Below are 27,761 nucleotides of genomic sequence, written 5' to 3'. Positions count from 1 at the left end.
CCAGGATGKGGGGCAGCAGCCCCCAGGGCTCGGCCTTGCTGCTTCGAGAGCCCGTCTCCAACCCCTGGCTTAGTAAATTCAGGATGTTTAGAAAGTCTCCTGCAGTGGGAGAACAGCCACAGCTCCATCCTGCAAACCAGAAACCCAGATTAAAATGCAAGAAATGAAGAGTGCACTTTCAGTGATTGTAATATAGGGAAATGGTGTCAATGGGCAAATCTGTCACTTCAGACCTTTAAGTGCAGTAGTATCTTCTAAGTGAAATGCTCAAATTAATTCACAGGTGTGACTTTTTTTTATTCTGACAGTCAAGCTGTGATCTGAATTTGGAAGATGCTTCGTTTGGAAAAAATAATGCAAAACACATACAGCAAATTATAAAAATTAATTCTAATGACACAAACTGAGTTAGAAGTTCTAGTTAAGATAAACAGATCAGGCTTAATTTTTTTTTAAAGGGCTTTTTTTAAGAAAGCATGTCCTTATGAGCCCCAAGGATGTTCCAACCCCACTGCCTGTGGGAAGGTGGCTCGTGGGTCAGCRAGGGCTCTTGTGCTCCCGAGGGCAGCGCTCGGGCGCCGGTGGCTCCGTGGCTCAGGCAGGGCGCCAGGAAGGCCAGGGTGCTGCGCAGGCCCCGGGGCCAGGGGATGTCGAACACGTGAAAGGCGGCGACGAGCGCGGCCAGCGCCGGGGCGCAGGCGTCGAGCCGGGCCAGCTCCTCGCRCCCCACGCGCACGGCAAACGCGCACGCGGTCACGCTGAAGGGGTTTCTCACGGTCAGCACCGGCGTCGCCACCGTCACCTGCCATTGGAGGGGACAAAAAAAGGACAGGTCACGTGAGGCCACAGCATCACTTCGGTGAGCAGCTGGTAAACTGCAACCACAGTTCAAAGAATTAGGAAAGCTGCACTAAGGCTGCTTTGATTTTAGCCAGTATTCCCATTGTCACCCCTTTTCCAGGAAGGGAGCAGAGCCACCAAAAGCCTAAGTCCYGAGCCCAGGCAGCTCCTGTGAGGGAAAGTTTGGGATCGCTGGTGCTCAGTCTCCTACCTCCTCATTCACTGCTGCAAACAGAGCGGCATCTTCCCCAAAGACCTCTGGCAGAAGCAAACACGCAGCCGTCATCTTCATACCTGCCCAAGGCAAAGGCGCCTGTTAAGCTGCAGCTGAAACCGCTCTGTCGCCACAGCCGGAGCCTGGGGCTCGCCCGGCCCRGCCTAGGGAACAGCCGGCAGCAGCAGAGCTGCGGCTCGCGCCCTGCAGGAGCGGCCGCACCGTGCGCGTCGCGCCGCGGGGCCCAGCCTGCGGCGGGCAGCGCCGGCCGGGGCGCCCGTGCCGCGGGGCTACCGGCTGGGACCGCCTGCTCCCGCGAGCAGCCGGCGGCCTCGCTGGGGCTCCAGGGGCGCTCGCGGGCGGGTGCCCCCGGGACAGGGGCAGCGGCCGGCAGGAGCTCCTGCCGCCGCAGTGGGAGGCGCCGCTGAGGCGGCCGCCGGCGCTGAAGGCCCCAGCTCCTGGGGGCAGGACAGGAGGCAGGGGGCAACAGGGCTGCCGGGGCAGCACGGGGCTGCACTAACCCAGCGCCACAAAGGGGCAGGAGGCGCCAAGCGACCAGCGGAAACGGCGCGGAACCCGCTCCGGCCAACGCCTGCGCCTCCCCTCCAGGGCAAGGAGGTCATCAAAACTCAACGAGGTATCTAGCTTGTGACTTTACAATCAAGTATGAGCTCGTAAGAGCTTTGGGAACATACTGTATAAGGAAAAATATATTTTATATATATAAAAATATATATAATATGTAATATCTATATATTAAATATATTTTATATATAAATTTATATACAAATATCGCACACACATATCATCCACTGCTGGATGTACTTCGTTTTCTAAAGGAAAGTCTCTTTTTGAGGACTGCTTTTTTCCTAAAACAGACAAGTTTTCTCCATAAATTTTTCTGAAAATAGGAAGTAAAACTCTGCATACACATAAGTAAATAATTCTGCTCACTTAATAATTATTTTAGGGCATCAGTTAGTTAACTTTATCAAACCTGCAYTTTTACTCAGGAGAAAGAAATAGTTCCAATACCAAACTTGGTTAATTTCCCCTCTAATTTATCAGCTTTTGTCCTTAATGCTTTCCCATCAGCCTGTACTGCTCAAGCAACTGGAGCTGGGTTAGTTCCAGCAGCCGGAGCAGCCGGGCGCTACGAGGCGGAGGACAAGCAAGATTTGCACTGACCTTTCCGAACGTCTTCCTCCGCATGGAGCTTCAGGTTTTCTTGCAGCATAATGTGAATGGGATTATTCCTCACCACATGCAGAGATAATATGTTCTCTGAATAAGTCTCCAAAATCTCGACTGTTTTCTTATAAATGTCCATGTGCGTGAGAAGCTGGAACTCCCTAAAAAGCTATTAGAAAATGAAAGACTTGTTATTAATGCACTCCTCAAAAGCAAAACTGAAAACAGAAAATGAGATGCATGCTTTGAAGACGACAGGACAAGACTAGCTGAGTAATAAGATTATAAACTGGAGGAGATGATTTGTTTCTCTTCCAAATGGTGAAGGGATGCATAAGTATCAAAGTATTCTAAATATCCCACTGTGTGTGACATATTTAATACAGGATTGTTGACTCATTGGAAATGGGCCTAGCGGCAGAAATTCAGGCTACACTGAAAAGAACATTGATGGATATTTTACTACAACAAAGACACAATAAAACAGGCACCCCCAGCTGTATCACAGCAGCATCACAGAACTCAGTGCTCTGTTACCTGATAAGGACATCTCAGGAAAGGAAACAGCCTGAGAACCTCTTTTAAAGGTGCCTTGTCACGGATCATCTTCCTCCGCACCCCTACGGTCACCCGCATTCTGCTGTCCACCTGCCCCCAGTCCCTCCGGGCCTTCAGGTATTCTCGCTGCAGCCAGTTGACGTGCGCGTCCATCACCCTGCTGTCAACACACGCAGGCTCTTCCTGCCAACAAATCAAGGGCAGAAGAGAGTAAATCGACACCTCCTTCTCCTCTGATGTAGGACCCGTGTGGTTCGACAGGGACGTTTGGCACTGGCTGCGCTTCACACGGGTCACTTGAGCCAGTGCAGTCGAGTTCAGGGGAAGGGACCGGCCCGCTGCCTCCACAGCAGCTCTGTGGACTCTCCCGATGCCCTAACAGCCACATAAAGCTGCTTCCTCGAGTGCTAGTGAAGGTGCTAAGGGCACGTTACCCATCTGAGGACATCTGTGAAATTCCTATGGCTCCGTCTGGTTTCCTAATTGAAAATTTGCAGGCAGTTCTAATGAAGACTTCCTCCTTCAGCAGCATTACCTCAGTACTGCTAAGTGTTTTCTTMCTATCGACTCTCACATTTGTGCAACTGCAGTAATCCCCAAGGATGCCAGCTAGATTAAGAGACGCTTTCAAGTCTGAAGTGAAAGAAGACACTTAACAAGAAACATTATTTAAGGAATTCTGCCATTGATACTGAAGATGCAACTAGGAACTGCTCCTGAAATGATCTTTGTTGTTGCTGTCCAACAGCAACTGCTGAGAGTGGTCGCCATCCGAAGCAGGACATCAGAGGCAGCAGCAGCCGGGCACCGTTCCGATCCTGTCGGCAGCTGCAGGGACTTTGTCCCCTGCATGAGGCTGAGGAACAGCCCAGCAGCAGCTCTAGGCCGACCACCACGCCGGGCCGCGCTTGCCCTCGCGCCTCCGGGGCTGTGTCCCGGGGTATCCATCGACACTGGCAGCCAAAGGCAGAGCCTGCCGGGAGGCCCCTTCCCTTTCCCAGGGTGCTGGGACACAAAGCTACGAAACACATGGAGAGCCGCTTCCCAGCGCCCTCCAACGCCCTCCGCGCCCTGCACACGCGACACTTGCGAGTCTAACCAACCCCTCCTTCCTTATCAAAACCGAGCATCCATCACCTCCGTCCTCCCTCCGCTTCATTTAGAAATGCTGAACTAGGCACCAATAACCCCTCCCGCTGTAAAAACTAACATTTCTGCCCTATCATTTAACTATTTATACGTTGAAGGAATGCAAGGACCTTTCTTCTTATCCTGTCAGATTACAGCCTTTAAGACCCCTTTGAAAGGCGCATGCCTTTCAAATCACTTCCAAAGTTCAAGTAAACCAATATGCAGGACTTCTGTTTACAGAAACTTCATTTTTCTCCCCAAAGGCAAAGGGCTGCATTACGGTTCTTGCCAATTTAGTCAGTAAAGACAGTAGGCTTTTTTTTTTTTTTTTTTTTTTTTTTTCCTCCTATGTTCCCTAGCTCTCCCATGAATCTTGTTGAAAACTGGCACAAAATTGGCTACCCCACTTCTCTGGTATCCCGTATTACGACAAGCTGGACACCACAATTAGAAATTTGGCTAATTTACCCTTCAACATGCCTGGAAACACCCCACAAACATCATTTCCTCCTGAGAATTTGTTCCTGCTCATTTTAGAGATACATCCTGCAGCCTCTTCACTGATGCTTCAGCTGGGGACAAATTCTCTGCCTGTACACAGAAATTTCCTGCACAGAAAGGACCCCTGAACTCATCTGAAAACTCATGCAAAAACCTGTCTCGTTTTTCTGATGCAGCCTTTATTTTCTGCATGCTTCCGTACCTAAAAGAGTTACCTTGAGCACTCCTAGCCGTACCAGGCATCCTGCTTCTCATCGGTCTGAACARGTCTGTCATGAGATTCCATGGCAAGTTCTTCCTCAGAAGGCTTTGGGCCTTTCTTTTATCTTTGCATTAACTTTCCCTGGATTTAYCTGTTTTATTCCTACCGGCCTCCTCTGGGCACAGGTTCAGTTTTTCTCAATGATGCCTCTTTTTTTTTATTCTACTTGCTGTTTATTTTTGTCCATCTCTCTTGTCTTTCTAACCAAAGTCCTGTACATCTGCGTTACCTTCATCAAACAAACATTTCCTCAAGTGAGCTTACAAGGGAGTCTTCGTGGGTTCCACGAGCCCAAGCTGATAGAAGTTAAATATCTTACATTAATTCTTGAACAAGATTCCCATACAAACTCTTCCATTATTACTGAAAAATCATCATTGGGTTGACAGGTTTAACAATTTATTCTACTACCCCTTATTCTACTACCCCTGTCCCCAAAAGGGACAGCCGGGACTGGAGCCCTGCCTGGCCGCCAGCTCCCTGCATCCCGCTGGGTATTTGCTGGTGACTCTCGCTGCCTCCCTGAGSGCCCTTGGGCCGCTTCTTCCCGAGTGCGTTAACTGGCTGCGAGTCGGGGCCGCTGCCCCTCGCTGCGGCCTGACGCAGCGGCCGGCGCCGCCTCGCCCGCCTCAGCGCGCCCGCCTCGCCTCTTCGGCTGGCGAGGCCCCGCTCGCGCTCTCTCCCCTCTCGCCCCCTTTCTTTCTCTCTCTCGGGGGGCCCAAACAAGAGGCCCCCACGTGGGGAACGGCCCCGGTGCCGCTCCGTCCTCCGACAGGCGGCAGCCCAAGGCAGGGCCGGCACGGCRTCGCTGGGGTCTCTGCACGCAGCCGCTCTGCCCTCACGGGCTGCTTTAGTTAACATTACCTAGCAGCCTGGCTCCACGCGACATTTCTGTAAGTGATAACAGCAACCGACAAGCAGAAAGAGGGGAGGAACCGTCATACTTACTACCTGMTAGGAGAGTGTGATGAAAAGCCAAGCTTAGCTGTGTAAATTGCCCCTCATATATGCATAAGGGGGGCAGAAGCTGGTGTTAGGCCAGGTTTCCTTGTCAAGTTCTTCTACCTACTTGAGGCAATCACCATCCACGCTGATGTGCCTTGGCAGTTACAGCCCTTAAGCTCTTAAACACAGTTTGTTTGAACTGGTCCTCTATAGACACACATACCTACACACCCAGCCATAAAAGACACCTTAATTAGCACCGAGCACAACAACAASAATCAGTCAAGTCTCTGCTGGCACCTTCTGAGCACCAAGTTACAGGAACTTTCTACTGGCCTCAGTTTTCCTCAGTACAGGAACTTTCTGACGGTTGTTTCAGAGATTACAGCTTGTTGAAGTATGTGCCACATATTTTCAAGTTTATGTACTCTGCAGTAAGTGGAGAGTGACAGGTCTGTGCCTTTCATACTTCAGCATTTAGCTTCATTTTATCCCTGGGCTGCTCCATTACTACTGTACAATTATACAAACAACATACTGAAACAATCCAGTACTATGTATATTTATGCAGCACTGCAGTGCTATATAAATAACAGATTAGTCGATGATTGCAAGGACAGACTTTCTACATCACTACATGTTTTAATCCCAGCTGATTCAATGCAAGCAGCCCGTGTTTATTCGCCAGGAACAGAACAGAGCAACGGGATCTCACTGACACACCAAGCCTGACGGCAGGGATGGTCTTTGCCAGAAAGCCAGCGTGGAGTAAAACACTCATTGGCAGATGTGTGTGGGTGAGGAGAGCACTTCCTATTCAACCCTGCTGAAAATCCAAAGGGAAGAGAGCTTTCTGATTTATGGTTTTCGTTATTTCTAAGTACAATTTGACTCAAATAAAATCTGAAGGCTTTTGACAGAACCAGAAAAATTGCCACCACTTGAATTTTACACAAGTAATTTCTGACCTGAGGATTTTAGACTTGGTCATCAAAAGAAGTTTTTGCTTTTATTAAAAAAATTGTAAAATTACCATGCTTGCAGGGAGATGTGTTCTGTGCACAACTGCATTAGAACTAAGTTTTCATCTTTAAACGTTCTTCCTATTCTGCAAATTTGCTCTTTTTTTCCAGAGAAATGCAATCCATGAACATTATCTCAATGACACCGAGCTGCACGATTCACTTGAGATGTTTTCATTTTTGTCTCCTGATTTTTAGTTTGCGAACAAGATGATTCTTAAGGTAAATGAAAAGAAAATTAATTTCTTTGAGGGGAAAGAAATTATCCCTGCGAGATACTATTTTGCAATACACTTTACATCTTATTAGAGAATAATTTCAAGTGCAATTTAAAAATCTTTAGTTTAGCTTTTGACATTGCCGGTGTGATCAGGAACAAATGAATTACGAGGAGCTACTTACAGAGCTGGGGCACCAGCCATCACACTCTCACATAGGGAGGACTCCAGATCCCCTGCGTCAACCATCAAACCAAGAAAGCAAGTTACAGCACAGCAGTGTTCCAGTAAAACTGTGAAAATCAGGTTAAATCACAGATGTTTCAATAGGCATTGGAAGAGCAAATCTGCCTAGACTGAAGTTAGATCATCAATAAAGATCTTCATCTGCTCCCAGTGATCTCTAACTGCTTATTTCTCCTATTTGACAATGGGCATTCTCAGAAAATAATTTAATGAACTTTCTTTCTTAATAATTAAAGTTTGGTGTTAAAACCAATCTCCTATCTATAATGAACACAAGAATTTACCTCARCTCCTTTAATAAACACGCTGCCGAGGACAGTCCGCAGGGTCCGCTCCCTACCCACAGCACAGGCGCCTGTTTCTTCACTCCGTGGCTTCTAAGAAGTTTGCTCTTSGTCACCACCTCAACCCATCGTGATTTCAGTGGTCTCAATGGGTTGTTTGTGGCATGTCCAGCTACAAGGCRCCGTAAGAGCACCTAAGAGACAAGTCTGCAGGTAGCAAGAGGGGGAGGCCTGGCTCAGACCAGATGGTTGTGCTGCCACTCAGGGTGGCAGAGGAACCTCCTCAGGAAGCTCACAGAGGCCCAGGGCCTTGCAGGGGAGCAGGAATAACCCCACACACTAACAGAGGCTGCAGGAAGGAAACCAGTTTTGCAGAGGGGACCTGGGAGTCCTGCCTGGCAGATTTAATACAGACCAAAACTAGGTGCTCTCATGAAGGTCCTACTGAAAGGGACAGGCTTTTCGCACAGGGGCTTTCAAGCTGATCATGATGATGCTTAGCATGAAGCGTTTCTTTCTCTTCTGGGTACTAGGAGGAACTAGAGGGTGAGGAACGCTCCAGCTGGATTTTGTGACCATTAGGAAGGGAAGGCTCCATCCAGCACATCCAAACACTGAACAGAGATGCATGAGACATCCGGCCGATGCAGACTGTTCTCATGCAGTACGAGCAGGTAACGTGCAGCAGGATCCATGCTGCCACATATGCACATGAGACATTTAATTAAARCAGGCTCTTTAATCACAAATAATTCCTCTTTTGAGCCAGGCAGGTACTTTCATAGCTAGACTTGCATGTCAGTGCTAACTGCAAGCTTTCAAAGCCATGTGAGTCAATTTATTGCTGACCCCAACTGCTTATGACGGCATAAGCAACATGGGTGAAACCTGTCTTTCTCTGTCAAAGCACAGGCCATACGTCTCCCTTTATACCCACACACAGAACAACAAAAATACTTCATTTAACAGACATGAGAAGGTGAAATATAACATGTACAGCAGGGATCTGTCTGTACAGATCCAAGGCTGACTCAAAGAGCATTTTAAAGCACCAGCTAACCGAAGTTAGCTAGTGTCCTGGTTTAYGACAGGCAGCGGTGCTGGGAGCTGCGGCGGGCGGCCGCACTCCAGGGAGCACAGGGCAGGGCACAACGGTGACGAGGCGGCTCCGGGGATTCTCATCCACAGGTGTAAATACCTAAGGGGAGAGGAAGGGGCGGGCGAGGCCAGACTCCCTCAGGGGTGCCCAGCGACAGGGCAGGAGGCAAAATCTGACTGGCAGGGAATTCCATCTGAAGGGAAGAAAAAGCCTTCCCGAAGGCGAGGTTGGTCAATCACTGGAATCGGCTGTGCAGAAACACTGTGGAGCTGCCATCCCTGGGGATGCCCATTCCRGCTGTGCCCACACCCAGGCCCTCTCCCTGGGGACGTTTAACCTCCACAGCATTAGAGGACAGGGGGATGTTGCTCCCGTCTCCTCTGTGCGCAGCATGCACAGAACAGATGGGTACTCATGCCCTTAACCACAGCCCTGAGCCAACAGAGGTTCTGCACCGCACACCTAAGAAGGTCATATGTTGAGATTTTTATGAACATCTGGTCTCCTTCCTTCTCCCCTTCTCGATGCACTATGTTTGCCTGGCTCTGGGAAATGACTGAGGAGGATCCTCCTATAACTACACTAGGCATTTCCTGTAAGTAAAAATAAATAACATATGCACTTTAAATCATCSAAGTCCCATAACATTAACAACTGAAGATTACACTGACACAAAGTACGTGTCATGTGCATTGCAACTGTTCAGAAACCAGACCTCAACAGAGGAACYAGCTGTGTGATTGGCAAGTAGGTCGTCTCTTTGGAAGGGATGGGTTCTTTGCTTGCACTGCTTGCCAGTTGGCTSTGGCCTGCAATGCCCTTTGTGCTCCATGTGTGCCTGAGGCAGACCCTCTCTTCCTGTGTGGAGATACAAAGGAGTCCTGGACTGATTCTTCAAGGGTCTCCTTAATTTGGAATTCATTTCCCAACCTTTTGCTGTAAGTAACCCTGTCGAGCTGGCTTCAAGCTCACACAAGACTGATCGGTCAAGTTTATTCAGCAGAGATATCTACATTTCCTCACCTTCTTCCAGCTTAACTCATTCATTTTCATCATTCGTGCCAGCAGGAAATGCTTAGGACTTCCTTTTTCTGCCTCTTCAACAAGCAAGCAAGGTTTGGTAATGGCCTYGGAAATGTAGTAAAAGGAATGGAGATTCCTCATTTAGAGAGCAGACACACAACATGGTACAGTTACACCTACTATACAGGAAAAGGCTTTTCCTTTCTTTCTTTAGAAGAAATTGAACATTTCTTCATGATATGTTTCAATTAAAGCAAAAAAAAAAAGAGGAAACAATTCCTGCATACAATAATAATGCGATAAACAGAATTTGCTGAAGCTTTTGAAAGAYTATATGCTTTTTTGATACAAAACTAGTTACCTGCAAACACAAGAGTATGACGGAAATGCATTACTCAAAAATGCACCTTTGCTCCCCTAAAAATAGGCATATTTTGTAAGCACTTAGAGGAATGAAATCATGTAAATTGACATCAAATATGCRACTAAATATTATAGTCTTAAAAATGCTTAAATAGTACCATATTTTAATTGCAGCACTAAAACAAGTAGGAGGAGAATTAGTAAAATAAAACTGAAATTTCAATGCATTTATGTATAAATTACTATATTTCAAAACACTCTGGACAGTAATAGCTCTGAGTTCTCTTGGTAAAGGGAAATACACTGGGCTGCTTCTGAATGTATGCATGCACTTGCTGCATAACACACATCAAAACTAACTGCTTTTATACACCAAAAAGCATTCTGACAGTGGGATATGGCTATTTTTACCAGCTCAGATATGACTTTTGAGTTGTTATTTCATCAGAGGTTTTATCCCTTAGATGTCATTCTCTATTTTTCATTGTAATTGTAGGTGTGTTTTAAAACGAACAATAAAACAATTTTATGTCCATTTGGCAACAAGCACAAATGACAACAAATGTTTAAGGTCTCACATTATCTGGCTTAGCTCCCTCGTTCCCCAGAAGGGAAGAGATCTAAGGCCTGACCACTTTCCTTTCAGAGGTCTCCTAAACCTTTAAACTTTAGTGGGATTAGGTGACTTCAGGAACCTCTTCACTGGGTCATAATTTACTACTAGCAGCCAAACTGGAAGACCTGGAACTCAGACAGACACCAGAAATCTGACCTCTATCCGCAGTTTGATGTCAAGGGGCTTGTTTTCGGCAGACACAGGTTTCCTGCTCTGTCCTCGCCTGTGGCCAAATTTGCACTTGTTTCTCAGCACTTGCTCATCATCTTCAATRGGTCTCCGGACGTATTTGAAGCGATCTTTAAGAGCTCGTTTCCACAGCAGCTGCATGGGGGGGGAAACAAAACAAAACAAAAAAACCCCCGTCATTACCAGGCGCCTTCCAAACCCTGTCCCACTCCTAACGCAGGTCACTTCATCCACCACTGCTTTAGAAAGGGCTGTTTATCCACTGGGTAGGATGACACCGGCTCACCAGGAACTTCACAAAAGCCAGCACCCGTGGTTAAACCAACCGTTCAGTGGCTGCTAAAGAGAGGGACTAGTGTCACCTGCGCGGCCAAATAGGGACTAAAGAAATTAAATGTAATGTTTGATGTAACCAGTCTAACCAGGGCGGTCAGCCAAACTGCTGCTAACTTTCCTTTCTCCACCCTTCGTTTTGGATGCTGCCTTCACGACACTGYGTCAGGCAACCGTACAGCGAATGAGAGCAGCCCCCTGGTACCACACAAACTTGTGGGGTTTTCCCTGGACTGCTCTTCCCCTCCACCAGGGAGGGAATGCGACTGCTCAGGCGGTCGTTCAGGCACCCGATGTGACACAWGGAAGCGGGAAAGACGTCGGGGGCCTCTCCCTTTTGGGGGGCCGGCAGTTACACAGATCCAGTGTTCCAATAAACTGAAACTAAAGCTGCTGAACTAAGAGAATCAGTTAGGTAGCTTTTAGTATTTATGATTTAGTATTTATGGTTCTATGCCACACGTGGACGCAGTGACTATTACCACCACGTGGCCTCAGCTCGAGTGCCAGTGCCAGAGATGCTTAGCAGTATTTTCAGAAGCTYTCCAGTGACAACATATTTTGAAAATCCCACCTGATACCCATAAAGTCTAAAACCTTTAAAATTCTGACCCAAAGTATTTATGTTTTGGTGCAGATATCCCAGCAGTATATGCCTAGGGAAATTATATTTGGAACATCTTTATTCTTGATAACAGTTACAGTTGGAAGCAATTTTACAGGTTTAAAATAAATAAAAACCTTAGGTTRACATTTCTCTGAAATATTCAGCAAATGTTAATGAAAATATGATCATCCCATTTACAGCTGACAATTAATATTCTTTTAGTTGGGCTTTGTATGCTTTTTTCTCCCTTTTGAAAACCTTATTTGTTTTGCCTAGGAGCCATTTTAGTTTGTTCTTCCACATGAAAGAATATGCTGACAGTTATGCAGAGCTATAAATATCCTTCAAAGTTCAAAAACATTTACTGTTTCATCCTTCTGTCCTCATACAAATTAAGAGTTTTAACTAAATTTATTTCTGTAATAGGATTCTCCTTGGCTTATCCAACTCTCTTGTCATACACAAAAATGCTTAAGTTTACCTGGCTCCTTCAGCGAGTCATGCATCTTGTGAAAGGATGCCAGCAAAGACTTCATTGACATCTTTGAGCTGATAAAGTACTGGTTGGCAATAAAGTTATCATAAATAYATTTATAATGCTTGAGAGGGGAGGGCAGGGATTACTGCATGTGTATCGGACATAGGAGGGAAAGGATTACAGGGAGATTRAGAGCTGTGGTTTGCTAGAGAATCAGCATTTTGCATGCAACAGTTACATAAACAGGAATGTCAGCAGCGAATCCTGGGTTTTGTGGCACTGAGCTCCATGGAAGAGCTTACAGAGGAGCAAGAACCTGCCAGGTCCTTCTCTACGTTCCTCACAAACCTCCTTCTTCAAGCTGTACGTTTTATCCGTGCTGGCCAAAGTGAAAGAGGGTCAGTGACTGCCTGCAAATGGTCACAACCCTTATTATAGGGTGGGTAACACAGCCACAGAGGTACCCGGCCAGTGGCCAGGAAACCTGCGTCCCGCCAGCTCTCCCGTGGCCGCGGGCAGCACGAGGGAGGAGTCGTGCCCGGCCTTCCACCTGCCCCTCTCCTGCGGCCTCCAACAAGCCCCGGCGCTCGAACAGGCACCAGCTGAGAGCGTCAGACACCATTTAGCAAACATCCATTCCGGAAAAAGGACAAGGCTCCACCCTTCTCTCAGACTAAATTTCTCAAAATTCTTAATTTCCAAAGAGATTTTAAGTCCGCTTGTATCCTTGTACACACACAGAAGAAACAATTTATAACTTTTTAAAAATATATATTTCAAACACACATAAAGATTTATTTTTAGATTAGACAATGTTCCAGGTAACCACCAGTAAAATGAGAACCCACAGCTCCAGACTTACCGATAATCAGCTGTTATTGCGACTGTAGTTAGTTCTGTTTTGACTTCCTCACTAGATTCTCAATGCTACCTGTCTTTTGGGTGGTGTGTTTGCTATTTACTCGTTCTGCACTGCACCGATTTTCCACATATACATTAAAATCGCTTTGAAAAATACTTCACCTACCAAAGAAATATTATGAATGAAAATAAGGACCAATRTAAGTATTTCTTATCAAAATTTCAGGATATTTCAAGTATATGAAGTCCCTTTTCAATATCTAACCTCCATTTATGACTTTTGCTCTCTGTATAAAACCTGTTTTTTAAAACTACTTATAACTACTATACTGGTTACATTATAGACCAGAAAATCCTAATAATCTATACTATGACTAAACAGGTTTTTTTTTTTTTTTTTTTTTTTTTTTTAATTCTCAATATGCTACTTTAGGAGAGCATCATTTTTCAAGTACTGGGAAATGCTATGGGGGGAGGAAAAAAAAAAAGGCAGAAATACATTTCATTCCAAGTGCTTTTGATTAAAGTTTTGCATTAATACGAAATGATTTATTATTATTATTTAGGTTTTCATATAATTATTTTGTAATTCCTGCTACTGGAATGACTATTGTAAATTTTTCAGTACATGCCCATCTTAGCAACTTTATTTTAAACCCAATTCTTTAGGATCATTATTACTCAGACTGTATTGYATTAGATATACTTTTTAAAGGAGCAATAGCACAGAATCATATTTTTCCCTACTGCAAAATTAAACTGGAAATCTTAAAAAACAAAACAAAAACAACTAATTACCAATAAATGTGGAAACACTAGAGCTTTATTAAGCAYATCTACTTGTGAGAATATGAGACTGATAATATCAGACTAAGCTTCTATACATATTTATGTGTGTATATACACACACACACATATATATTTATATTACTCATACTTAAAACTCTGGAATGCTGAAGTGCCTACCACACACTCCCCTCACACACTTCTTCCACGTGCTGCAGCAACAAGCAGTGCCTGAGCCGCTCATAGACACTGCATGACTTACCAGAAGTGTGGGTACAGACAGGCACCAGTGCTCGCTATAGCCCAAGGGGTCAGGTGCCCACATAACCAACACTGTCCCTTAAGACACCACTCTCATTTTGCAATTTTCTTCTCATGATTTTAACTATCAGTCCTAAAATAATCAGCTTTCTGCTTCACTTCTGAAGTATTTTTATTGACAATGATTTTCCTAGATTCCTTCAAGGTAATTTTCAGAAATTGTTGAGCTATAATCCTTCAATAATTGATTACTACAAGTCAAATACATTCATAACTCTTACGTATTATTCTGCATGTCTTTCAAGACCCATGATCCAGGGCTGCTACTAGGAATATTAAACAGCAATTCTTATATTCCTATTTGTGGCAATTTTAAAAGAAATGTCTGCAAAATTTTCTTTTTTTGACTKGTGAAAACAGTCCTCTGAGGAAAGATGAGAGAATGGTGGTTAGCTATTGCATTTTTTGAGTCTCTCCTTACGATATTATGAATCCAGAACTGCCAATTCAGTTTTACAGCAAGTCTCATGCTAAGTAGTTACCCATGCATTGTTGGTTTTATTTTAAGCCTCGGTTGTTGTGACATACAAGTATTTCATATTTGAAAAACAAAAAAATGTCTTCCTGCCTTCATGCTTGTCAAGGAAGAAAGGAGTGTATAACACTAGATCCAATAAAAAAACATAACTTTGGAGGAAGGGGAGAGTTAATTAAGTGTGCACACACGCACCTTGAAGATAATTGCTCCAGCCTCAACCCAGGTAAGGGAGGGAGAGCCCAGCTCATGAGCAGAACAGACCAGCAACACTGCAAACTGCCAGTGCCAGCCTCCTTGCTTCCTTATGGTCATTTCATATGGATATCCCTTCCAGTAAGTGTGAATGAGATATTATAAGATTAAAAAAAAAGTTCTCATGTCTCTTCCCCATCACACGACTTCCCAAATTATTTTTGCCAGTATCACTTCCAAGACCAATCTGGAAAGCAATGAACTATTTTATTTCCCAAAGAATGGTCTTAAAAAGTTTCACTAAAGCCTATGTTTTTGCTGCAATGAAAACCCAATGAAAAGCTCTTAGGAAATTCTGTTTAGAAACAGCTTTTAAGACGGAAGGGCTATAAAATGTCTCTGGAAACACCCTGAACTGCACACCAGCTAGTCGTCACAAATGAAGTCAAGTAGAGCCTTAACATTACCCAAGACCCAGGGCATGGGACTCCCACTGGGCTATTCAGAAAAGAATTTTGAAAGAAAAAAGCAAGRAGAGTAGCTCTGGGGTCCTTGTTTTCCCTCCCTTTTCTGAGATGAGTTTGCTTTTTTCATCTGCTTCCTTCTTACAGTGTCTGGGCTCAAAGGAGAACTGAAATATCCACCTATTCCTCCTTTTATATATATATATGCATATATATATATATATAAAATATATATATGTGTGTGTGTGTGTATATATATATAAAATCAAAATCATTTTGCTTTCTGTAGTAACTGTACACAGGATGCACATTTATATATGCTGAAACTTAATCCCCTCTCTCACAAGCTTGTACAAGATGCTAAAAAGCATCACATAGCAAAGCAATGACATGAAGTCAAAAGGTAAACACTACCCTCTGACACCACAGATGCATTCTAGGTCATAGGAGTAAAAAAAAAATCAGTTCAAATAAGGGCCAGTTCCTCCAATTCCTTTTTGGTATGCTCCCACCAAGATGCTAACCAGACCTTTCCAGTAGTATTTTTATTAGCCTCTGGATTCCTGACATAACTGAGGTAGCTGGATAGCAAATCTAACACACAAGAGATGAGAATGCACCGTGGGAACATCGGTCATTTCTTAATACTCCTTCCTACCTCAAACAGCTCTCTACAGACTGCAGAAAACTTCTTTCTCTTTCTCCCTTTCTAACAATCATGTTTACTTGACTTTATCCAGGGACGGGGTGTGTCCCTGCATATAGCRGTGCGAAATCACCACCTCTCTGGGTAGAGAGGAACCTCACGAGGTTCAACAAGGACAAGTGCAGGGTCCTGCACCTGGGGAGGAATAACCYCARGCATCAGTACAGATTAGGGGTYGACCTGCTGGAAAGCAGCTCCACGGAGAGGGACCTGGGCGTCCTGGTTGACACCAAGTTAACCATGAGTCAGCAGTGGCCTCGTGGCCAAGAAGGCCAATGGGATCCTGGCCTGCATCAGGAGGAGTGCTGCCAGCAGGTCAAGGGAGGTGRTTCTGCCCCTCTCCTCAGCTCTGGTGAGGCCGCACCTRGAGTAYTGGGGGCAGTTCTGGGCCCCCCAGTATAAGAGGGACGTGGAGCTTCTAGAGAGGGTCCAGCAGAAAGCGACAAAGATGATTAAGGGACTGGAGCATCTACCGTATGAGGAGAGACTGAGTGAGTTGGGCCTGTTTAGCTTGGAGAAGGCTGAGAAGGGATCTGATTAACACGTGTAAGTTCATGAAGGGGGAAAGTAGGGAGGAAGGGGCCAAGCTCTTCTCAGTGGTGGCCAGTGACAGGACAGGGGGTAGTGGGTATAAGCTGAAACACAGGAAGTTCCGTCTTCCACATGAGGAGGAACTTCTTTCCTGTGAGGGTGAGAGAGCCCTGGAACAGGCTGCCCAGGGAGGTTGTGGATGCTCCTTCTCTGGAAGTCTTCCACACCCGCCTGGATGTGACCCTCTGCCACATGCTCTAGGTGTCCCTGCTGGAGCAGGAAGGTTGGACTAGAGGATGTCTAGAGGTCCCTTCCAACCTTAAACATTCTGTGAAATCAAGCCAGAAACACTGTACTCAACGAGCCACCAGGAAGACCTTCAAAGGTATTTCATATGGGACTGCACGACTGCACAGTGACTTTGAGGAGGGAGGTTAATCTTCCATTAATATAAGAAAATAAAAGTGAGATTTGGCAGACTTTTCAGTGTGAAGTTCATAGTGAAGAAAGCCAGAATATAAGAGCTAATACTGATTTTCTCTAAACTGAGTTACTCCTTGTGATCAATTATTTAAAACAAACAAACAAAAAAACACACTTCAGGAATCTTCAAGTTACTGTTTATAATACTTACAAAGCCATTTCCATCTTCATTAAGGAATGGGTATGCCTGCAGCAAAGCATTGACAACGATGTTATACTGTTGACTGTTTGGATACCTGTTAAAACAACAAGGAAATGTTAAAGAAAGCAAAAAAAAAAAAAAAGTTGATATTCTGGATAATAACTGGGGTTTTTTTGAGTCTATATTGATATACACTAAACTGACAACATGCATCTAAGAAATATTTCTAAGACGACTGATTCCACTCCAAATAGCAAAGAGAACAGCTTCAAGGTTTGCATGTCTTCCTATTGACTTAACAGGYTTCAGGCTTTTAGACTGTTCTATTTAAGTGCACATATTAGAGGGAATGTGATTTCATAGCTATTTGACAAAAATCTCCAAAATAAACTCCAAATTCTGCAGCCATTTGGAATAAGCCCCACAAATGAATCCAACCCTGTTTACTTACAGAGATCCTTTCAAGTATTTTGTCATGTCTGCTTGCAAGAATTCAATAATCCTTATTCTCATACTGTGATCAGGGCATTTTTTTTCTGCTAATATGCACTTGACATCATAAGGAAAGTCTGGCAAAGCATAAGAGCTTGTCCACTGTAATGTCTTATATCTGACAAGAAATGATTTCATATTCTTTCTGGAAGAGAAAGAGATTACACAACCAGTGATCACATCCTTCCYATATACGAATGCAAGATGGAAAGAAAAACAATGTAAGCAAAAATGTAACTTATGGGAAAGTTACTGGTAATTTGGAGTTTGCTCTCTCAGTTTGCACATAAGAACATCACAAAGGTTGCAAGCAGAAAACAGGAGGTTAAAAGCAGGCGTCATGTGAACTGCTGTAATCAGTGGACTTAACAAGGTGCTAAAAGGCGGTCACCAGGTGAAAACAGAAAACACAACAGAGGAAGCCACGGGGGACTTGCTATCATTGCAAAACAATTGTCTTTTTTCTTTTTTCTGTGTTTCCTGGGGGTTCTGCTAATWTACTAGCAGACAGCGAGCTTAACAGCTTCCATAATAAAATATTATACAGGACATTAGAGTAAGACTATCCCCCCCAGGGCACGGAACTCACGGCCACGGAAAGAGGCAGTTAAGGAGCACAATGGCTGCAAACGAAGCAGAAGGAGCCTCTAAGTGCGGAGAGCTCCAGGCCCTGGAGCGGGATCCCACGGGCGGGAGGGCGGGAAAGCGGCGGTAGCGGCCCACGGGCGCCCCGAGCAGGGGCGCAGGCCTGGGGCAACGCGCCCCGTAAGGGCCAAGGGGCAGCTGCCCCRTCGCCGGGGGTCTGGGCACGACAGGGAGTCTCCAAACGCGGGGCGCTCCGAAGGGGCTAAGCGGGCGCGCGGTTGTGCGGCGGGGCTCACTGCAACCCCCTCTGATGTGAGCTGCAGACAGCAGCTTAGAAATGACAGGCAGCTTTTTAAAAAGGTGTTTTTTTTTTTTATTATTATTATAACCCCATCTTTCTAGATGACAAAGGCAGAGCTTTACGCTGTATAGGTTCACACATACCTGTATCTGCAGCAGCCCTGTAGCCTCCCTTTACATTCACTGAGGAGACATAAGCACTACTGAAGGAGGCTGGTGCTTCACAGCCAGAGACACCTACATGGGACCAGACGCCCAAGTCCATTTCTCTCCAACAACTCTGAAGGATACCAACTAAGGACAGGAYACTAACAGTTCAGTTAGTATCCTGTAAGTTAACTTAACTTGAGACATACTCCCTGTAGGTGTCAGCAACCAAGGAAATGCCCTGTTGCTAGAGGGAGATCCCTCCACCCTCATCCACATCCCAGATGTGACTGGACAAGTTCCCAAGTCTCCTCCAAGCCAAACTCRCCCTGGAGTCTAGGAAGGCTGCAGAGGGAAACGCTGCCAACCGCACACAAGTTTTCACTCCCAAAGCTCTCTACAGCAAACTAGGATCAAAACGCAGGGATAAAAATAAAGAGGTTTGCAGGGCCTCAGCAAGATCCTCTTGGAGGAGTGTTGCTGTCTTACCTATTTCACACCTTCAGAGAAGGGTGTAAAGAAACAAAACATGGTAGTCAAAATCTTAAGGCTGGAGAAATCCACCACAATACMATGAGAAAAGAGCATTTGTTATAGCGTGATTTACAACATTTGAAAAACGTGTATCTTGCAGACAGCTCCTTTGAGGTCCATAGGACTATAGGTAAGAGTCTCTATTTATTCTCGGACAAGTTAGCCTGTAACTGCTAACCTTGCTGACCTGGCTAACCCAGCAACTGCTGCAAATTGTGTTGCAAATGGAAGGGGAAAAAAAAAAAAGCGCCAGGTATTAGCAGCGTGCCTGCTAAACAGGTACAAAAAGTTAAGGAAAGTGTCTCTCCAAACTCAATATATTTTATGGGACAGAGATGATTAGCAGTAGATGCATACTGCAATAAGCTTCTATCAATGCTGAGCAGCCTCAGAAAATGGAAAAATATATATACTAGGATTAAACAGACATATACAAACAGACATATTCTCATGTGCTTTTTGGATCACACTTTGATACAGAAGAGGGAAAAAATAGATTCTGAAATCACTTGGAAATCCCTTCTGTRCAGATGAAGTGCAGATCTTCAATAGAGCATCAATTAGGAGCTGTGCAATCAAAGTTTGAATCCTCTGCTCTCACTGCCTTTACTGATTGAAGTGATGCAGTAAACAGGCTTCTAATTACCACAGGTAATTTTCAACAAGGTATCACTTAACTAGCTTGAAAAAGGATGCTAGTTTAAGACATGCAATAATTTGTAGCACAGCAGCAGAAATTGCTATTCTTGCTAATACCRGTGGAGTTGAGATACTACCTAGAAAAGTGGCAAGGTTTGGGAGGTTCAAATCTTAAGACTTACAGAACACTCCACAGTTTCCTTCTACCACCTCAGCTGCAAGGCAAGTTTCTAAACAGGTATGAAGAAAATAAACTTTTCTTATGGCTAGGATGACAAAAATGAAATTTCTCCACCATCAGTCACTTCATATTTGCTGGTACAATACAGGACTCCAAATTTCATTTCTCTCTTCAAGGGTCTCTTTAATCTTACCCAATAGAGAAGGTGTTTCCTCAGTATCCAAACAAGATCTGAAAATGCCTTTCATCTCCCTGGAGATCAAATATTTTACTAGGTTTTGTTGAAATCATCACCATTGGGTGGTAATGCTAAAAGTGTGCAATAATATTTTAGAATGAAATACAAGTGTGTTTGAAMACACACAACTCCACGCTAAGGGAACAAGGCTGCGAGAGCCAGCCCCTTTGCTCCAGCAGCTTGGCAGAAACGCTGCCACTTGCACTTCCATTGCTGCTAGCAAAAAATCATTCCAGTGAGCCAACACATCAAACCTCACCTGCTTGTTGCATAATGCAGTTTGACGATTTTTCAATATAATAAAAATAAAAGCATACAATTGTTACATTCACTTAATCTTCGTTTTGTGTTTAAGCAATCTTCTCTGGTGATTTTTCAATAAAAACAAAAGCATACAATTGTTACATTCACATAATGTTCGTTGTGTGTTTAAAATCTCTGATCTCTCTGCAATACTCAGTAATGCTGGAGTGTGCATTTTAAACACAGTTATCAAGTATTATCTGCACAGGTAACTTACAGAACAACTAGCAACTCAGCTAAAATAATTCATAAAAGTGTCCATTAATTCCTTCCAAGAAAAACAATACCTGTTACTGAAGCTGCAGTTACAGCTGAAGCTGTGTATTTTCACAAGAGACATGTTTTGGGGGAGAAATAGAAGCTGCAAGTGTAACCATGGCCACAGATCAATAATTTTAACTGCAAGTTTAACTAAGCTCTTTAACACAGCTTTAATCAGTGTCCAAGTCCTCACTAATTCTAAATAGCATTCATCTCCAAATACACTACTTAACTAGAAATAACCTAGTGCAGCAATTAAGAGTGGCAAGGGAAGTTCTGTTCCATTTTCAACCTTAATCAGTCATTAAAACAGCTGTTTCTGAGAAAGACATTGGCCAGCTTCTCATCTAAGCTTTAAAGAGAAACCCTCATAAAATTCGCTCGGGTCTTCAGGAGCATAAATCATCCGGGCTGCACAGGGAAGGGGCACTTGCATTTACAGAAAATTCTCCTCTCTGCTTCTTTGCCCCAGGGTGAATCTGCAGTCCCTTTCCCTTAACAGGCCATTATGGGGCCTGAAAGCTGTGTATGGAGAGCATTTACTGAGAACATTTCCTAAAGCCAGTCTATTCTGGGTGAGGCTGATTCACACAACCCACTTAAAACTCTGTATACAATACATGGTAAATTACTCATCCTTAATTAAAAATAAAGCATCTCTTCGAAGTATAGCTAGAGACTATCATTGCAGGAGCATTTTAATGAGAATGGGGGTACTGGGGGCTGTATTTTATTCTTCTGTAAAAKAAAATCACAGTAGAGCATTATTAGGGGGAAAAAACGTTTCATTTTACTATGTTTTTGTYACTAATGTTTACTAGGTGCTTCACTATGCCCTTTTCTCTGCTCTGAAAAGTGCTTTCTCTGCCTCTTTTTTCTTCAAGGACATCAGTTGTTTCCCCTTCTCTCAGAACAGGGCAGCCACAAGTCAAGCGGGGCAGGGCTCAGGAGATGAGCAGGAGGACAACCCTGCACCTCTCCCTCTACAGGAGGAAACAAATGAAGCCCCAGGACCCTGCCCATTGATTCAGTTAAGTTCTAGCTCATTTCAGATCTCACTGTTTTTTAATTACACCTGCATCTGGAGCTTGGTTTCCAACATTTAGGCACAGGGCAGATCACTTTTTTTTGACAGAAATAAATTAATTCTGGCAACACAAGACATCCATTCAGTCTCAACAGAGGAAAAATAATCACTACGACCTTTTCAAAATGTAAAGAGAACTTCATAAGCACATTAGGAACTCACTTCTGCTTTAATACTCTTTGATCAATTAGTCCTTCCTCATTGTCACTTGGAGAAAGATACCTTTTCTGCTCCACAGGACCAAAAGAACTGAACAGCTGTTTGTCAGTAATCCTGAAAAAAAGAACGATTTTCACTGGGAAGTTTTGTGCAGCTTATGCAAAAGAGATAGTTTTACAGTCTAAAAATATCAGTAGCAGAAATGGAAAGGTTAAAAAAAATTGAATAGTCACAGTTTTACATGATGTTGATATAGTTTAAAATCAATTTATCAAACTCAGACAAGATCAAAGGAAAAGGGTAAATAATATCACCTAATCGTATTTTAATCACTRCAGAGTTACAAAACCTAAGAAAATAAATCTGGCAGCCTTTCCCCCCTGCCCTTTAAATGGAGGCTATGCCCACATTGCGCCTTTGAGTGAACTTCTCATTGTTACAGCCACTCTACGCGATTCCTGGCGGCTACCTGGTCTCTTCTCATCTCTGTTTCCTCATATTKCTTTCAGTTCCAGTTCACCTCTCACTCGCACCAAGACTCTCTGGATACCCACTTTGCTCATGTTCAAGGAATCCCACGCCAAAACACTGTTTCCCACTGTACAACCATTTTGCATGTGCTCCTTCCTCACCTTCCTGTTCTTTCTTCTCCTTCTGTTACAGGACATGCACATTTTTACACTGTGTTGGGGGAAAAGAGATCCAAGATGAGGGCTATTGTAATGGTGCCAAGAATTCAGGGCAGTTATCAACCATTTTTAACTCTACAGACAATGAGAGGCAGATAAAACTGATAACTTTGCCAATCAGATGCTCGGGGCTGCTATACCATGGGCTCAGCTCTTCCCTGGATTTTTAAATTCATGGTTTTGCTGAAGCTGCATTTCCTAAGGGCTAAGGAGCAGGCAGCAGGAGTACAGGCATTGTTCAGTGTTAACMCACTAGGTACAAGCGGATGTCAGTCAAGGCTGACTGACAGGCACATTCACTTCACTCACAGATTATTCTCCTGCCTCTTGACTGAACCTCTTATTATGAAGAGGTTATTAAAGCATTTACAGCTATTAAAGATATTCTTAATGAGGTGACATCATYAGAAGTTTTGCTCTTCAAGCACTGCTGCTAAGGCCTTTAAGATTTTCACAAGTCAGGCTTTAGGAAGGATGAACACAAACTGAAGAATAGAGCCTCCCATAACTTACGACTCCAGCAAGACCTTCTGAAGACGCTACACCTTCCTTTTTGTACCTCAACTATTCAGAATCTCTAACCTTAAAGACACTTTTGAGAGTGTTCCTCACATAGTTATGCTCAATGTGGAACCCTGATACTACAGGTGACACTGATGCTTACAAGGGGAAATTCCCCTTTTCCTCTTAGTTTTGTCTGCGCACTCTTTTCAGTCGCCTCATTATGGCACAARAAAGCAGCAAGTTCCCTATGTGGCTCCCAGCTGCAGCCAAACTTGGAAGTGGAAACCATCCTAGCGCTTACTTGCTAACTTCTCCGTTCGAACTCCTCATACGCTGGTTCTACTGCATGACCCAGAACACTTCAACCCTACCTGTACAGACCCAAGATGCTGTTTCCTATCCTGCTCCAACCCTCTGGAGATGCAAGTCACACAGAGGGCTCCTTTGCAACTCCATCACTTTGGCATTGCCCTCAGAAGTTTATGGCTGATGAACACATTTTTGCCTCTAGCGGGGAGGTGAGCTAAGCATAATTCAGATACGTGCTAGAAGATACCCTAAAGACAACAGGATAAAAGAGGTTGATAAAGAGGGGTCAGGAGAGCATCAGCAAGCATTGGGAGTTACATTCATGCAAGAAATAGAGTACTGCTTCCAACTGCCTGGAATCTCCTCAGCAGCTTCAGCAAACCTTCATGGAGGCTGCTATCGTGCTGCTCCCTTCCCTGCCGCTTTGCCCACAACTCCCTCCTCCGTCCTGGCACTGCTACTCACTCACTAGGAGCTGTGGGGAGCTACTTTGGGGAGCTGACCCAACCAAAAACAATGCGGCCAAAACAGGAGAGACTTCAGCTGGATTCAGGCATGGCAGGAGGAGGGTTAGGAACATGCTGCTGAMGGCAGGAACTGCGGCAGCTCAGGCTAACAGTCATCTTGCACTTGCTGGGCGACCGCACGGCCGGCTCCAGATGCTGCCGGCAGCAAGCTCAGCGTGGGGAACTTGCTCAAGCAACCAAGATCCTGGTCCAACCTAACATCGGTAAGGAACTGTTAGAAAGTGAACTTATTTAACATATATGGTGAATCTATTAATTTTTGGTTATGTCACATACTCTGGTCTTCTACATCAGAATCAACTTATRAAACAAAAAACAATAAGCTTGTTTCCAAACAAGGTGTCACTCTATTACTCTATATACTGTAGAGTAATTACTCCAGTCACAAACCAAGATAAATTGTTAAGGGATTTTGTTCAAGATAAAGATGTATTATATAGACATCATATATAGACATATATAATGACTTTTGGACAAGCACTGTAGAGTTAATAAATGACAAAGCTGGCTGCATATTTGGATACAGCCTTTAGTTCATCAAATACTATTTTTACCATGGGAGCTTTTGCCTCAGTCTGTGGAGGAACCTGTCATTCAATATCTTGATTTTTTTCTCATCCTAGAGGATGTGACAATACAAATATCTTATACATGCACATGTTTCACAACAGCAACTTATTTACCTGAATTCCCTGCAAGAGAAGAATTTAAGTATCTACATTTTAGGCAGAAAGACTAGCCAAGGAAAGATTTTTAAGGTAAGTTATACTTATTAACATTTGAGATTTCCAGCATTTGACTAAAAAAAAAAAAAAAAACACACTGCAGAAACTCCCAGAAAAGCTGTGCCCTCAGCACTCAACACACAACTGCAGCTGAGCGCTCTTGCTGAGACAGTCAGGCCAGCCTTGCAGGACACGGGCAGTGCAGAGAGAGCAGCCGTATCAGATAAGTAGCCGGGCCAGACATCCCTGACAAAGTCAAGGATGAAATTCAAACATTCAAAGCAGCATTCGAAGTGTCTTAACTATGAGAACATGTTTTCTCGTACTGCAAYCACTGTGTAGTTCCTGCACTTCAAACAATGTGGGGAGAAACAGCAGTTTCCTTTACAGCAGAGTCCTGCTCTACCTCCAGAGAGCAAGCTTCCTATAGATCAAGTGAGGCAGGACCTCTGTGCAAAGGACCAAGACAGGTTGTGATTGTTTAATTACAGTCTGCCATAAACTATATGGTCAGGGACATCCTGTTCTTCCCGGCCTCTCCTTTCCTCCATCAGTGGAGCATCATTTTTTGGGAGGGGGGGTGGCAAACATTTTGGAGACTCGGGGATCACAGAATGTGTCTATAAGCATTTTACTTCTTCTCATTAGTGCACTTCGGAATAACCAAGTAAACAGCATTTACCATTCTTCATTTGTCCTTGTGGAGCCAGCACAGAGCACACAAACTGGATTCCTTTTGCATGAAAGTAAACGGTMGAGCAAATGTTCTACATACCTGCTTCTGTTGGGTTGCTACTATGCATGAACAACTTACAGGCTCTTCTTTCAAAACTGGGAGAGGAATGTGCACTCATTAAGATGGCATTTTTGCACCCACTGCAGCCTATCTCTAGGTTTCTTGGGACTGGATGAGAACTCCGAGAGCCCAGGACCCCTGTTCTCACCCAACATGCCCAAAACAAAATCCAGCAGAGTTTATACCAGATCGGAAGGAGAAAGAAAAGAAGGGGGGGGGGGGGAAGAACAACCCACACACTATCTAATTCCTTGTTGAGCAGCTCACATTATAATTATTAAATGCTTATACCTTGATCAAATTCAGAAAGTTTCCTTTGGGAGATTATATTTCAATATTGGTGCCACAAACATCCTCTCTAGCTAAATCATGATTTTACTCCAAGGTTTTTGTTGTTACAGCATTTAAAAATAAATATCTCAAAGCTTTAATATAGYAAATGCAGGACACTTCAGCCACAGTGATGAAAAGTCTGAGGWTGCTTCATGTAAATTAAAATTAGGGCCTAGAATTGGAAGTGAAGGATTGTTTGAATTAACAGAAACGTTGATGCCGTATTCAAAACGGCAAAGTAAGAGCTGTATCTTGCATTTAACATTGCCAGAGACCACTCAAAGGGTAAAAACAGTTACGTCTTTCAGCAGCAGAGCTAGTAAACACCAGTTCTGAAGTGCTAAGAATACAGCTGTACTCAGAGGGACACACAGACTCACCCACTGATTGCCTCCGTGAATTTCGGGGAAGCTGCTCCACAGTAGCAGGTGAGGGACTGCAGACCACTGCTTTGTTGGTGGTATTTATTAATCAGGTCCATTAACACTGCCTGGTGCCCAATCTTCTTTACCAGCTGCTGCACCATACGATCATTAAGAGCCAGAAGAGCTGCTCCACTTACTTCTTCTTCTAAAGATTGAAGGGGATAAGATTAAAGTTCTAGTAAAATAACTTTATAGTTATACAGAACAGATNAAAAAAAAAAAAAAAAAAAAAAAAAAAAAAAAAAAAAAAAAGCTTTCTACTGCGGATTTTGTTCTTCAACTGTTAAAAGAAATTATAAGAAATAGAAAGGACAGTAGCTAAAACAAATGATTTAAACTTGTGCCAGAAGTTTTGGTCACTGGCCAGATTCCTTGATTCCTTCCAGTAACAAAGCAACAGTTCTGAAATACATAAAAGTGGTGAAGTGACAATTTTAATGCTTTAAGTCAGACTTTGCTTTGACCAGAGCATCCTGCTCTTTTATTAAAGAAGCAAAGCRGGTCTCTTAAGAGAACGCACAGCACACCATAATTGTGGAGCACTTTCTCAGGTACATTTTTGTAAAGTGTTTACATATTCAGACATTTAAATACTACAGTTGCATTATTTCAAAGGATGTATACAATATAAAATAGGCCCGTTCAGAGCCTGTTAAACTGCCAGTTCTGTTTCTAGCAAGTGCACCTTTCCACAAACATTTTCCCCTCAGCCTTTCTCCAGACTTCATAACAAATCTGCACACTTGTTTCATCAGGWCTGTCAGTTCTCTCCCTAAGAAATTTCTATATAAGTCACAACACGGTTTATATATGCATAGCCCAAATCAAGGGAGGTGATGTCAATTAGAATAATATCAAGAAATGTTTTTAAAAACATACACATACAATACAATACAAAACAATAAAAATGCTTACCACGAAACTTAGGAACTAATTCTCCCAAATTTCTCTGTCTCAACCAGTTGCAGACTTGATCAACCGACCAACTTTCCATCTTCAGGCACTGCAAAGGAATCGCCACTGTGAAACAAAGACAGGATTATTTTTGCACTGAACTCAAATATCTTGCAGACAAAAAATAAAACTTGCAAGTGCAAGTAGTGCTATACTTACATGCTCTGAATAATATTAATGAGAAGTAATCAAACTAGTGCCTTTTGCAAGCAGCAGTTTTCTTAAGACTCCCTCTTTCTTCACCTCTCCTCCTTTCCCTCTGTTCTAAGAGACAGCCCCATTCCTTATAAAACACGACCTGCTCCAGTACCATTAACACCCAGGTTTCCACACGGAGCAGAAAAAGGTGTGAAATTCACCACCAYGGCTTGTCAGGAAATGGTTGACATTTTACAGAAAAGGGGAAAAGAAAGAACAGATAAAAAGTCTGTCACTTATATGTTTACAGTAAACCAGGCACATTAACTCTCTCAGCACCACCAAGCTGCA

The 27,761-nt window shown here is 43.8% G+C and overlaps 1 protein-coding gene across 1 annotated transcript; it reads right to left on the bottom strand.

The window, feature by feature from the left end:
* Positions 1 to 466: 466 nt before the first annotated feature.
* Positions 467 to 27,459, bottom strand: SAMD3 (sterile alpha motif domain containing 3). Its single transcript, XM_026039254.1, has 11 exons — positions 27,432 to 27,459; positions 27,234 to 27,338; positions 26,274 to 26,463; positions 22,014 to 22,124; positions 17,536 to 17,721; positions 17,094 to 17,178; positions 10,670 to 10,837; positions 2,783 to 2,980; positions 2,243 to 2,414; positions 1,052 to 1,134; positions 467 to 802 (listed from the first exon to the last, which is right to left on the bottom strand). Exons 2-11 carry the CDS (start codon positions 27,310 to 27,312, stop codon positions 467 to 469), a joined length of 1,608 nt encoding a protein of 535 aa, XP_025895039.1. The 5' UTR covers positions 27,313 to 27,338; positions 27,432 to 27,459.
* Between the last annotated feature and the right edge of the window lie 302 nt (positions 27,460 to 27,761).

This window comes from Nothoprocta perdicaria, unplaced genomic scaffold (genome assembly GCF_003342845.1).
Source record: "Nothoprocta perdicaria isolate Ctin4 unplaced genomic scaffold, notPer1 scaffold_226, whole genome shotgun sequence".
NCBI lineage: Eukaryota > Metazoa > Chordata > Aves > Tinamiformes > Tinamidae > Nothoprocta > Nothoprocta perdicaria.
This window is presented reverse-complemented; position numbering and strand designations above follow the sequence as displayed.